Source organism: Asparagus officinalis, chromosome 9 (genome assembly GCF_001876935.1).
Source record: "Asparagus officinalis chromosome 9, Aspof.V1, whole genome shotgun sequence".
NCBI lineage: Eukaryota > Viridiplantae > Streptophyta > Magnoliopsida > Asparagales > Asparagaceae > Asparagus > Asparagus officinalis.
Genome location: NC_033802.1, coordinates 11,161,432 through 11,176,415, shown reverse-complemented (window position 1 = coordinate 11,176,415; position 14,984 = coordinate 11,161,432). Strand labels below are relative to the sequence as shown.

General features: G+C 37.2%; 1 protein-coding gene across 1 annotated transcript in view; it reads right to left on the bottom strand.

Moving 5' to 3' along the window:
* Window positions 1-2,284, bottom strand: part of LOC109824410 — a 9,107-nt gene extending 6,823 nt beyond the window's left edge. Inside the window, exon 1 of the mRNA XM_020391005.1 lies at window positions 1,936-2,284. Within this exon, the coding sequence (XP_020246594.1) occupies window positions 1,936-2,103 (168 nt within the window). The 5' untranslated portion in view covers window positions 2,104-2,284. The remainder of the gene's footprint in view (window positions 1-1,935) is intronic.

Genomic DNA, 14,984 nt, shown 5'->3' with positions numbered 1-14,984 from the left:
AAAGTTTTTAGACTATAATTTCTGTCTTTATACCCTACCCTACACCATCGAATTATTAGTCATAAAAATTTACAGTATAAACTTAGAATTTATTCCCTCTGTATGTCAAAAGTCAAAACATAGCCAACAGTAATTTTTTATCCTCAAGTTAACATTTATTTATATTCTTTTCCAAATAGTCACCTATATAGTCAATTACGCCTTTATCACCTGTAACTCTATCTTGGTGGACCTTTTTCATTTACACATTCACAAAAAAAATCTAAGTTTTAATTACATTTCCTCATTGATGGAGTCATGCAAATTCGTCCCTTCACAGCGTTCAAAATTTTCAGCCTTCACACCCTTGCATTTTCCAATTTAAAACATATTTACTAATTAGAATACATTAGTTACTATTGACAGTCTGTCATAACCATGACTAATGTTTATCAACACTAAACATATAGCTAGTTACTAGACTAACTTTCACAATATAGCCCATTTATTTAAGATTTTCATATGCTGTGTTCCATATATAGATATCTGCAAAATACTAATAAGTATATGCACGCTAAAATAGAGAATACTTGAAAGAGATTTTGTATTCTGTTATGAAGATTTATAAACTTGTTAACATCAATGTTAGACTATTCTATGATTGCATGTATAAGGCACATGCCTGAAAATCTGGTAGTAGTATAAGTAATACATCATACCTAAACAACCTATAGTATCATGCAAATATGGAGACTTTGAACTTGTTTATAAACATTATAAAACTACATGGTACACAACTCAAAAAGTATGATTCTTAGTGATAAATATATAAATTTAATATTTGCGATACTAGAACAATGAAAACAAATAAAATAGCAACATTTGATGGTTACTATTTACTTTTCAACAGAAGAGCTATTATCCTAGATAGTAAGAGCGACCATGAAAAGATCTTCTCTAACCTATTATAAAATACCACATTTTTTACTAAGTCATGCATCTTTTGGTGCCAAATCAGGCCAAGGTGCTATTTTACATGTCCATTTCACATAATAAGCTTCCCTTTGATAGAAGCATGATAAACGAAATACTAATAATTTGAATAACTAAAATTATTTCGGCTTTAACCAGACAACGAGGTCGATGAGAGATTGCCACCTCACTACTTCTCCAAGTAGCGGGGGAGAGATCAATCGGTTCCCCTAAAGACTTCCAACACCCTCATTGGCAGGGGAAAAAAAGGAAAAAAAAAAGAAACTGGTATCAGTACTTAGATTCCTAGACACATACAACAAAGCAAATGTGCAGTATTCAATCTTTACAAGATTATTGGTCGGCGATATGAATTGAAAGGCTGCATGAAAAATGCAAATCTGGTTATCAATACTAGATTTTTCGGCTTATGCAAATACACGGGTAATTAAAAAGTAAAATAAATAAATACTAACCTTTATCACAAATTGATTACTGGATAAAACCGTATTGGGAATTAACTGGCTTCATGATGCATCTAATTAACGAAATCAAGCATGCCTTTCTTTTTCTTTTAGTTTTCCTGACTTCTTATAATACAGCACACACATACTCAGGGGTTTTGAGCAATAATAGTAGCAATTCTCATGTACAAACCAGCATGCACAATAATATGAAACAAGTACAAACCAGCAATACCCCCTTACCATTGACCTCTCTTTCCTAGTTAAATCATCACCATCAACTGCCTTAGCAATAGCAAAAGAATGTACATTCAATTAAATACGTAAACAGCCCATCGGGCTCAAATTAACATCAAATTCCCACAGATAACTCAAGATCAAAAATACCAAGATGCCCCCTTTTCCTCTACAACTATCCATCAGTGGAGAATACGCACTGGAAATCAATAAGCAAACCCATCACAAAACCCTTGGTCATCAAACAACAACAAATATTCAGTTTCGAACCAGAGGAAATTACCATCAGTCTCCTTTGAGCGGCCCATCTCCCACCAATGGAGGATTTGAGAAAGCTAGGGTTTTGAAGAGAGCCCACTTTGAAATCAAGCGAGAGGAATTGAGAATGAGAAGAAAGAAGGGACCTTGATGGGAGAAGAACAAGCCCCAATGGAGCAGAGGAAACGCTCATCTCTTCTTCCTTTTTTCAAACAAAAAAAAAGAACACCCTGATTTTGTAAAAAGTTCCTCCTTTTAGAAAGCTCTCTCCCTTTCTCCTCTCTTTTTTTTGAGACGGGGAAGAAGAAGATAGCAAGAAAAGGAAATTAATTGCTGTTCTTCTGCCCCCGTTTGTTATTTTTTGTCAGCTTGCCTTGTTTGTATTTTTGCTTCGTCTTGTGAGAGATATTTCCTTAAACCGTTTTTTCTTCTCCTTATTAAAATTAAGATGTTTTTCCATGTTTTTAGATAGAGATGATTTTTTTTTTGGCCTTATGTTAATTTATTATTTAGTTATTGTTTATTTTAACCTGCAGAGGTTCACTGAATCACTGCACTTCTCTAGGAATAGATTTGGTGAATGAACCCAAATCTTCAGGATGTTCGGAAGTTTTTAATGGGAAAAGGGAAGAGAAGTTAAAACAAAGAAATGAAGGATAGAGAAATTGTTTAGAAAGTTTCAGTTTATTTTTTGGGAAAAATGTGTCCAGACCCTAAAAATGGGAACTTCGTGTGACGAGCCCCCTTGTATTTTGTCCCCATGTGTATAAGCCCCAACTATGCTCAGTATTTGCGACGAGACCCTGAAGTATCTTTTTTCAGAAAAAGCCCAGCGGAAGTTACAATCTTACCCCTCTGATGGGACTGAACTCGGTTAATGCGCCTCATCCCTATTCAAGTACCCTTCCTCTCTTTCTCTCTCTTCCACTGCTTAGGAGCCACAAAAACTCTTGATCTTTCTAATTTCTGTTCGGATTTCAACAGTTTTAGGGTTTTCGCCGGAAAAATATCGTTTAGGGAAGGATCCGTTAACGACTACGAGGTCGTTCATCGAGGTGAGTCGAAGGGCAAAGACGGTTCATCTGGGGTTGGCAGCGCGGATGAAAAGCTACTCAAGCCCTTATGGAAATACAAAAACAGGCAATAGATTTTTTTCCCCCCCCCCCCCCCCCCCCCCCCCAAAAAAAAATAAAAATAAAATAGTAAGTGTTATGTTATCCAGTATTTGGGAACTCGACCTAATTTTCCCTAATTTCAGTTCATCTTAAACAATACTAGGTTTTACCACGGTATTGTTAGTTCTAGTCTGAGTCCACATGAGTTCTAGTTTGAGTCCAATGTTAGTTCTAGTTTGAGTCCAATGTTAGTTCTAGATTGAGTCCAATGTTAGTTCTATAACTGCGCGCCTTAGTTCTATTAGATTCCCGTTAGTGTTAGGTCTAATATGAGTTCATAGGTCTTATTGAACTTACATATTTTAAATCTTTTTGCAGGAAAAAAGTTTCTCTTACAGGTGCGGCCGAATTACTAAGGTTAACCGCCAATAACGGGCCCTATTGAGAATTCATGAAGAATTGCCCCGAAGATTCGTTAGTGGCATAGGGATGCATACGGCGGTTATATATTTGAGCACTATATTTTATTTGGGGCTCTTGCGCCTAATCGGCCCACACTTGAACTGCTGCTGAGCTATTTTAACAGCGATAATAACACATTTTCTATACCTGATTCAAAAGGTGGGTGTGTGAAAAATGTTAAATTTGATTTGCAATGGGTCCATAATCATACTTATTTGCCAATTTATGGGGAAGTCATAAGTATCAATCGGGACTCAAGAAGCAGAATATGAGTGGAATACTTCGCTAATCTTTTCATTTATGAAGAGGGTAAGAAGTTGAAAAAAAGCATAAACCACCCAACGTAAACACCTCGAAGGGCAACTGGAACGGCTAGTGGAATCTACAGAAAAGCGGGATATCCAGGATTTTGTTCTGCTACAAATCCTATACCAATGCTCTATGATATGGGACCCTAGAGACGGGGAAGGTATCCCTAGACCCTTACTCAGGTACCTGGATAGCATTGAGAGGGTCAATTCTGTTGCATGGGCCTAGTTCTTTTATGATAAAATTATCAGGGGCATTGGAGTTGCTTTGGAGGGAAAGAAGAAGCGAAGGGGTCACATATGTCCCAGGTTGCATGATACTATTGTGTATAAGTTACATATTTTACTTATATTGATTCATTCTAGTTCTAACTTATGCCATGTTAGTTCTAACTTATGCTATGTTAGTGCTAACTTATGCCATATTAGTTCTAATCTACATCATGTTAGTTTTGTCGCAGATTTTGTTAGTTCTAATTTATGTCTTGTTAGTTTTAAGATATACCATGTTAGTTCTAGCTGCACTCATGTTAGTTCTAACATAGGTCATGTTAGTTCTACCTGGGCTTATGATGTTTCTAACATAGATTATGTTTGTTCTAATTTATGTCGTTAGTCCTAATTTACACCATGTCAGTTCTAGCTACACCCATATTTTACTCTTTTTGGTCTAGTCTAGTATTATTTTAAATGCTAAATATATTTGCTACAGTTTTGGTACTAAGAGATGACCAGCATAAAGAAATATGCCCTTGTAGATAGCTCCAGACCTCCAATGATAAATTGGGCACCAGAGGAGGTGAAAGTCTCATCTATGAGGGTGGGGACAATCACGACAAAGGCTAAGTCAGCGTCAATAACTTTTGTCCATAGGTCTATTGTGGAGGTCCCTGCTCCAGGTCATGTTCATGCACTTCCCACTGTACAGAGGGGTGAAGTTGTGCATCATAAGCATCAGGCAAAGAGGAAGGCTATCCTGGAGGAAACTACTAAGAACTTCTCAATAGACTACGTAAGTATCCTGTTATGTTAAGTCGTACTCATTTCACACTGCAAACAATATCCTAATTATGTGTAATCCTACTTTAAATTATAATCTCTTAATAATAATAGATAATGACAAAGCATATTGACGTTGCTTTTGATGAGGAAGAGGAGATCAATATTCTTTCCATTGAGCAACAACTTATATTTTGGAGAAATTCTGCTAAATTTCTCAAACGACTACTAGTTGCCACAAAGCAGATCAAGAGTTCATATTGTAAAGAATTCATGATTGAGATCAACAGGCTAAACATGATAATTGAAGAATTTGGAAGACATGATGAGGTTATAGACCCGGTGGTGCTGAAGGCGAATATCAAACAGAAAATTACAAATGAAATAAGGAAGAAGCGACGGGTAGCTCAAGAGGATCAGAAGTCCAAAACAAGCAGTGTATATAAGGAAGACCCCATCATGCAAGAACATGCACATAAGATTGTTGAAGAGGATGTGAAGCATCTTGTTGACGATGTTGATATAGAAGAGGAGCATGTTATTTCAGAAGGGAAGAATGTAGATAGTAAGGTTGACCCGAATGTAGATAGTAAGGTTGAGGATAGTGTAGATCTCGAGGTGGAACATGTAGATAAGGAAGAAGATCATATTAAACACGAAAATTTTATTGTAGATAATAAAGGTTTTGATGAGGATCCTGCTGATGGTGTAGATAAGGAGGAGGATATTGTAGATAAGGAGGAGGAGAATGCAGATAAGTTGGAGGAGCATGTTGATAGAGAAGGGGAGAATGTAGATAGTATGGTTGACGTGAATGTAGATAGTAAGGCTGAGGATAGTGTATATATGGAGGAGGAACATGTGGATAGGGAAGAGGATCATGTTGAACATGAAAAGGTTATTGTAGATAACAAAGGTGCAGATGATAGTCAGGTTGATGGCAAAGTTATAGAGGGGTTGGAAGCACAGGAGGTAGAGGATCTTGTGAATATTAAACAACATGTGGACAAACTTGTAGAAGTTCTAACGAGCAATGTGGAAGCAAAGGGTAGCCCACAGCCAAGAAGGGTAAGCAAAAGATCTAAATGGAAGAGGACCCCATATACTGAAGGAAAAAGAAAGAAAAAGCAAAAAAATTCCTATAGATATACTTGAAAGTCCTGAAAATGTACAACTAGTTGACAAAGTTACTCATTTTTACTCCGGTAATCAAATCCCCACTTGGGATGTGTTGAGTTTGAAGCCAATGACAGATGATGAGGTAGCTCTATTGGGAGAGCTGAATAAAGAGATTTCAGACTCTATATTGTTTAACATACGCATAATAGATAGCACATGTTCTTTTGTACATAATTTAAAGATATCATCTCTAGTAGCAGCTAGACTCGATAAAGCTCAAATTAAGAGCCTAACCAAATTTTGCTCTCAGAAGATTCACATGTAAGTTTTCATTAACTATTTATATGCTAATTCGTCACATATTAGTCCTAATTCATGTTAGTTCTAATTTTTAGGAGATATAATGTTATAGTAACATCCAACAGTAGTATTAACAGAGAAGAGTTATTATATTTACTTCGTGGTGGCCAGCTTGACGACAAGGTTAGATTATACATGCTTAATAATTGAAAATGTCTTGTTTAAATTGAATTTTAATGTTTCATAACAATTACAGATGGAAGAAGCAGTATTGGACACGCTTAACCAAGAGGCATATGATAAAGGATATGGAGTCGTATCAATATTCTTTCTTGTAAGAACATGCTATTTCTAAATTCACCGTGTTAGTTTTAATTGAAATGCATGTTAGTTCTTGTTGGATCCATGCTAGTTCTACCATGAGTCACGTTAGTTCTAGTTGGCGTCAAGTTAGACCTACCATAAGTCATGTTAGTTCTAATGTAAGCGTTGTCAGTTCTAACTGATGACGTGTTAGTTCTAATGTATACTATGTTAGTTCTAATTTGTACCATGTTAGTTCTATTATGTAGCATGTTAATTCTAATTTGTACATTGTTAGTTCTATTGTGTAGCAGTCCAAGCTCATGTTAGTTCTAATTTCAACTCATACATGTTGTGTTTACAGCACTCACTCTATGGCTTCGAGCCGGACAATTACGAGCTATATTTGACATATATTAACAAATATACCGCATTCCACATGGAGCATCTATTGATCCCTTAGATCAGGAACGATCATTGGCATCTTGTTGAAGTTGATTTCAAAGATGGGGTCGTCAACCATTACAGTTCTGCTGGGCACGAAGCTTGGATAGAGTCTATTAATAAAATCATAAACTACTTTGATGCCCATCATGTTGATTTTGTTGAGCAAAATATGCGCAGAATATTTAGATATCAAGCCATTAAATGCGAGCAACAAAGGGGACGGTTAGTTCCGATGTCTAAATTGTGTTAATTTGTGTTAGTATTCGATATGACAAAAATGTCTAATTTAGCCTTCTATGTTGTAGCTTTAACTGTGGTGTGTTCGTCTACCTCTTTATAAAAGCAATAATTGAAGGTCGCTCAACATTGCGGGTTAATCCTCCGAACGATATCTCTGAAGCTATGCGAGCAAGACTTGCCGCACAATTATTACTTGCTGGTTATGAACAAAGATATAAAGACGAAACAATGTACAGTGATAAATGATATGTTCATACAAATACAATAATGTATATATATTTAATTGAAAATGCTTGTTATCAGATGTATTGTTGGCTCTAACTTCGTGTTGGTTCTAAAAGAGTACGTTTTAGCCACAATGGCATGTTGTGTTAGTCCCACTTCATTTCTTGTTAGCTCTAATTGAGTGCTAGTCCTAGTGATGCTCGTTAGTTCTATCTCATAGCTATTATTTTTTATTTGTTTAATTTGTCTCTTGTACTCTATTCGCGTTCTTCCAAGAAAGGACTTTCCATCACCGCCAATCATCACTCCAGTTGTTCGCTTTTTTCCAAGACATGTCCCATCATACTAACAGTTCATATCATATATTCGTGTGTTCCCAAGTTAGGTAAGGCGGTTAATTAACTTAAATAATTAATTACGATCTTCAATCGATATTCACGTCACCACCATTCTTCTTCCGCCCCCAGCGAAGGCGTTAGTTCTAGTGAGAGCATTTCGAATAGCTACAATGTTAGTTCTCCTGTGCTGCGTGTTAGTCCTAGCCCCTCCAGCGTCAGTTCTAGCCGATGGCGTGTTAGTTCTAGTTTATTTAAAGTGTTAGTTCAAGTGAGAGCGCCTTGAATAACCGCGATGTTAGTTCTATGCTTTGACGTGTTAGTCCTAGGCCCTCCAGCGTCAGTTCTAGCCAATGACATGTTAGTTCTAGTTTATTTAAAGTGTTAGTTCAAGTGAGAGCGCCTCGAATAACTGCGATGTTAGTTCTATTCTTTGGCGTGTTAGTCCTAGCCCTTCTAGCGTCAGTTCTAGCTGATGGCGTGTTAGTTCTAGTTTATTTAAAGTGTTAGTTCAAGTGAGAACGTCTTGAATAACTGCGATGTTGGTTCTATTATTTGGTGTGTTAGTCGTAGCCCCTCCAGCGTCAGTTCTAGCTGATGTCGTGTTAGTCCTAATCTATTTAAAGCGTTAGTTCTAGTGAGAGCGCCTTGAATAGCTGCGATGTTAGTTCTCTTCTTTAGCGTGTTAGTCCTAGCCCTTCCAGCGTCAGTTCTAGCCGATGTCGTGTTAGTTCTAGTTTATTTAAAGTATTAGTTCAAGTGAGAGCACCTCGAATAACTGTGATGTTAGTTCTATTCTTTGGCGTGTTAGTTCTAGCCCTTCCAGCGTCAGTTCTAGCCGATGGCGTGTTAGTTCTAGTTTATTTAAAGTGTTAGTTCAAGTGAGAGTGCCTTGAATAACTGTGATGTTAGTTCTATTCTTTGGCGTGTTAGTCTTAGCCCCTCCAGTGTCAGTTCTAGCCGATGCCGTGTTAGTCTTAACCTATTTAAAGTGTTAGTTCTAGTGAGAGCGCCTCAAATAACTACGATGTTAGTTCTATTCTTTGGCGCGTTAGTCCTAGCCCCTCCAGCGTCAGTTCTAGCCGATGGCATGTTAGTTCTAATTTATTTAAATGGTTAGTTCTAGTGAGATCACCTCAAATAATTGCGATGTTTGTTCTATTCTTTGGCACGTTAGTCCTAGCCTCTCCAGCGTCAGTTCTAGCTGATGGCGTGTTAGTTCTAATTTATTTAAAGCGTTAGTTCTAGTGAGAGCGCCTCGAATAACTGTGATGTCTGTTTTAATCTTTTGCGTGTTAGTCCTATCTTGCTAGTTGTTTTGTTACTTACAACTTTTCATCTAGTGTAAGCTGGTGTTAGTTCTCATTTAACAAGAAAAAACTTTCAATCGGCAAAAAACAAAATATTTTGTGCATACTGGGATCAAAACACTATCAATATATCAAACACTTAGTCAGCGATAGGTTCATTACATGTTTTATGGTTATGACCTTCCATATGACATCGAGAGCATTTAACTGACCATGTGTAAACAGTTCTGTTGTTGATATGCCTGGTTTTATTTCTTTCTTTCCTTTTTGTTTTATTTCTTTCTTTCCTTTTTGTTGTAAGTGGAGGTAGGATATGTATCTCATCCCTTGGCACGATGCGCTTCTCATAGTCAGCGATAGGGTAGAGGATTGGCTCGTAGCTTTTTTTAAAGGCTTCAACCATCATAAACCAGTCACAGAACTGGTAGACATCCATTTTCATAAACATAATAAGAACTGGTAGATATCCATTTTCATAAACATAATAGTTGTGCATGCATGTTTGCAAGGGACACGAGTTACATCCCACCCATGGCAAGTGCATATTTTATTGTCTAGATCCACTTGACATGATCTATAGGATTGTACCTCAAATAATCCTGTGTGGGACTGACGAACCTCCAATAGACGGCCATTTTTCATGTTATCTTTGAGGACAAGTTCAGCTTTGGGACAAAGAAATTAATTCTAACTTTTAGCCATGACTCGTCGCTCATTCATGTAAACCATAATCTGTTTACATATGTGCTCTACCAGTTGAAGTATCCATAGAAGCCTAGCCTCATGTGTCCATTTGTTGAATGACTCTGCAACATTTGATGTAACGTGACCATATCTGAAACATAACAAGGAATTCGTCAAAACTTATAGTTAGTTCATCTGAGTCGTTGTTAGTTCTATCTACTTCTGTGTAAATTCTAACTGCCCTCATGCTAGTTCTAGCTGTTGTCATGTTAGTTTTAGGTGTTAACGGTCTCTAGATAACTTTAAGTTCTATTCTAAGTGTTGGTTCTATTGGATATGTTAGTTATGACTGTGTTATTGTTAATTCTATTGTAGAATTTCACGTCTAGATATATTTGACAAGCGGCTTATAATAGATAAGTAATGAAATAACTTATAACTTACCTAACTCTAGGGAAAACGCATTTGCCCAGTTCTCTGGAGCGTAGTTCATCACAATATTGTATGCTCTTTCGTCAACCAGTCTAATGTCGTCCATATAATCGTTCCATTCTGCTCTAGTATATTTATAACAGGCAGATTGCAACAGATTACCCAAGATCTGAGTATCCTTTGATTTGAATCCCAAATCAACTTTGTCTTGAAGTTCTCAACTAGATGCAGCACACATCGAGAGTGTATAGAATCTGGGAAAAATTCTCTAACTGCTTTTCTGATCCCCTTATCCGCATCTAAAATTATCACTAGCTTGTGTGGAGGGTTGTATGGATCTGACCTTTCATAGAGAATAGACCATAAACCTACAAAGAGTTGTGGTTACCATACACGAATTAGAGTTAACAAGGAAAGAGCTAGAACTATCATAACCAGCAATAGAACTAACATAGCTCGGGATAAAACTAACCTTGTAAGAACCACTTCCAATTAACGTTATTTTCCTGATTGCATATACAATAGGCCAATGGAAATCTCCACTGATCTCCATCATATGCTACGACGCTTAGGAGTATACATTTGAATCGATCTTTCAGAAAGGTATCATCCAAAAATACAAGTGGTCTACATCCGTGTAAAAACCCATTTATGCAGGCAGCGTAAAAGATGAATATCCTTGTAAACCTCTCCTCATATTATTCAACATAAATATAGCTACATGGGTTTGTCTTCTTGACCTCTTCTACATACCTAAAAAATTGAAGATTAAGCGTTAGTACCAACATTGCAAAATTAGTATAAACAGCGTCACATAAATAAAATTAGTTTGTCTATTGTAGATATTTTTTTCATCTTCTATTTACCATCGTAATTGATCATAGGACTCATGGGCATCACCATATAATTTCTCTTGTGCTCTTTCTTTACCCCACCAAATCTTATTATAATCGACCCTAATCTCATACGAACTTAGAAAGTCTTTTTGAACGTCAATAGGTCGTATATCCGATCGTACCTTTAACGTGGGTTGTAATTGGGTAGCAATGAATTACCGAGAGGTTCTAGATTAACTTGCATTATTGTCATGCTACCCACAATTATGATTGTCCATGAACCTTTTGATTTCAAGTCTATTATCATTTTTTAGTGGAGAGGCAAATAATATCAACGGGCAATTTTTGGCTTCCTTAAACCGACAAAAAACTTGAATACGCTTGGGTTCATTCTTCCCAAACTCGTATTCGAATTTTTTTGCCATGGAGTAGTATAGCAAGGCCAATCTTAATTCCTTCGTACTTTCAAATCGTTGTCCCTCACCGGTTAAATCTGTGTGCCACCAAGCAAAAATCCTCTCTGATCTGTTAATCATGTCATCAATCATCAAAACATTATCTCCGAAAGGATTGTCATTGGGATTCTTATCTGGAACACTTGTGGATGACAACACCGGCAGGCCACAGTATATACCTTTTGAGCTCAAACTACTGGAAGCGCTACAAATATTAAGAAAATAAAAAAATCATAAATTACACAAATAGTAGTAACATCAACAAATAATACCAAAAGCTAAAAAGCAAAAACGACAACTGCTTGCAGTTACACAAATAGTAGTAACATCAACAAATAATACCAAAAGCTAAAAAGCAAAAACGACAACTGCTTGCAGTTAGAATCAATTAGAACTAGCAAGAACCTAAAAAGCAAAAACGACAACTGCTTGCAGTTAGAATCAATTAGAACTAGCAAGAACTAACAAGAAAACTATTAGAGCTAACAGTGCATTGATTAGAACTAACATGCTCGACCACACATTGAACTTGAGCTAAAATTAATAATAAATTGTATAGAACTGAAATAATAGCTATTAGAACTAACAATATAACTATTAGGACTAACAAGACATAGATTAGAACTAACAAACTTTACAGCGCTTCCAGCATATGGAACTAGAGATAGAACTAGCAATAAATCTAGTAGAACTAACAAAATAGTGATTAGAACTAACAAAGAAACCATTAGAACTAACATATGAAGCCTAACAAAGAACCGCTTAACGATAAATCGATTAGAACTAACAGGACCAAGATTACAACTAACATACGATCAAATTAGAACTGAAGTCCAATTAAACCTAGCATAGAACTAACAAGAAGACGATTAGAACTAAAGTTAATTGATTTTACAGTTAACCTACATGTCTTGTCGGACTTGATCATTTTCTTATTTATTCGAAGAATCATCTGCTTCTTTAAAAGCTTGCATGTGAACCTCTTTCAGTCCAAGATTGTGGTAATGCTTCACCATAGACGTCAGATCCCCCTCGTTCTCAATGGAAAATTTTAAGCTTTCAACTATTTCATCTTCGTATGACAAAATTAATGACTCATATGGAAGATCTAACCTCTCTGCCACATCAAACTTGATATCCAAGATGGTTGTTGAAGAGTTAATCTTCAAGAATACTGCTTTATATCCCGAAGAGACAATGCAGATGATGTCCTTCTCAGCCATTTTGAAGGAAAGGTAAGAGTAATGGAGAGAGTAATGGAGAGAATTTTCGTCTGAGGAGGAGTAATGGATAACTAAATAACTATTGCTCATGATGGAGTAAAAAAAGGGGAAATTTCCCTCCATTTCTTCCATCATATCGTATTAATAAGAAGTGACTACTGTTTCGGGACGAGGCCTCGTCTAGGGAAGAAAGAGAAGGGTAATATTGGCTTTTTTCTAAAATACATTCTGCTTTTAGTATAATGATGACGTGGAGGGGGCTTGAAACATTAAACGTTACTTTTTGGGGCTATTCCATATGGAGAAAAATACAAGGGGGCTCGTCACACGAAGTTCCCACTTTTGGGGCCTGGACACATTTTTTCCTTATTTTTTTAAGAAACAGTCAATAATAAAGTTTGGTTAAAAAAATGCATGTTTATAAAAATTGCTTCTCATTTTAAGAAGAGCTTTGCTACAGGGACCTAAAATATAGGACCAACAAGGGGACAGGCGAGGTGTCCCCCTCCTATTATATAATGAGCTGGTCATCATTAATAATGGCCAGCTCATTATGTAATAGGAGGGGGACACCTCACCTGTCCTCCTGTTGGTCTTATATTTTGGGTCCTTGAGGGAATTTTTCTTTTAAGAATGTGTTTCTGGCCGCTAGCAGCGATTAGAAAATATTTAGAAAATTTGTGTCAAGGCCCCAAATTTATTAACTTCATATGTCCCAGCCTCTCCTACTTTTGCCTATGTGCTTAAGCTCCTAATTTTTTTTAAAAAAAATGTGGCACAGCCCCTCTAGCTCATTTATAGCCTAATATTACATGTATTTGAGCTAAAAAAAAATCCAACTTTATGCCTCTCCACCCACTCAAAATCACCATTATCTCTCCACCATCAAAATGCCACCTTCTTCTTCCTTCTCTGTCCTCATCTCAAAATCCAAGTGCCAAAAGCTTAACCCTAGGAATTCCACGTCCTCCTCCCACTGTAATCACTCTTCCCCTACTGCCACCCTCGATCTCCTGATTCTCATTCTCTCATCCTCTCCTCTCTCTCTCTCTCTGGCCTCCTCCGAGTCCTCTCCCAAGACCTAATTCTAACCCCGCTAACCAACACTCTCTCCTTCCTCCTCCTCCTCCTCCTCCTCCTCCTCCACCCCCTAATCTCCTAATTCAGCTCCCGCAAAGTGCAGAAACCCTAGGTGCAAGGGCTTGAAGAAGGCGCTAGAGTTCAATGTCCAGATTCAGATCGAGTATTACGAGAGGCAGAAGGGGAAGGAGTGGAAGGAGATCAAAGACCTACCGTGAAAAGGTGGGCAACAAGGGAGGAATCACGATTATGGGGCTCTGCATGTCGAGCTGAGGAAATGGCGCCAGTCAATCACCGGACTGTGCTGCTATTTCGAGTGAGGTGTGAGTGCCCACTAGCAAAGTTGGAGGATTAGGGCTGAAGAAGTGGTTGAGGCGGAATTGGAGGTTAGGGTTAGGGTTTTGGTACTTCAAGGTAATTGGATGCAATAAAGATGTTTAATGAAATGCCACATAAGAATTTTGTTGCTTGAAGTTCTGATATAGTATTAAAGTTTGAATTCATCAAAAGAAGCAGTTCAAATTACTATGATTTTATTATTTTATTTTATTAGTGTTGATATTAATAATCAAACAGATAGTTATATAATGGGGGTGAGGTTGATTACGGGTTGCTCACTTCTCCGAATATCTGGTTTTGAGTTAGGTAGCTTCAGCCTGCACAAATAGCAGCTCATAAGAGGACGGGGACTAGTTTCCCCGTTGTTCCTCCGATGATCAAGTCAATTAATGAACTTGAGTGGGGAAGTGATGAATTGCGTGAGTTTTAAAGTGTAGAGAAAATGGAGAATAATGCAGAAAAATATCTTAAAATAGCATCAAAATAGCTTACCTTGATATTTGGAATAGTACCTCTACTTATATGGATGTCAAAAGGGTAGAATAGTAATCTCGGCCGAGCAGAGGATGGCGACAAGCGAGTATGATATGGTGGCTACGTTAACACCTACTTTACAGGTGTTGGTCGATGAGTGGAGGATAGATCATTTAGGTATTAAATGCAAAGTGATCAGAGGCATGACGGTGCTGACATAGCCCGTGTTGGCTTTCTTGTTTTGATGATGTTTAACAAACAATTTATTACTAATGTTATTTGTCTAGTGTTTGTACATTCTTATATATTGTAGACAAATAACGTTGTTGGAGGATGGATGGAATAGAGCTTCAACGATGATATCAAATGGAGGTTGGCGGAATATCGG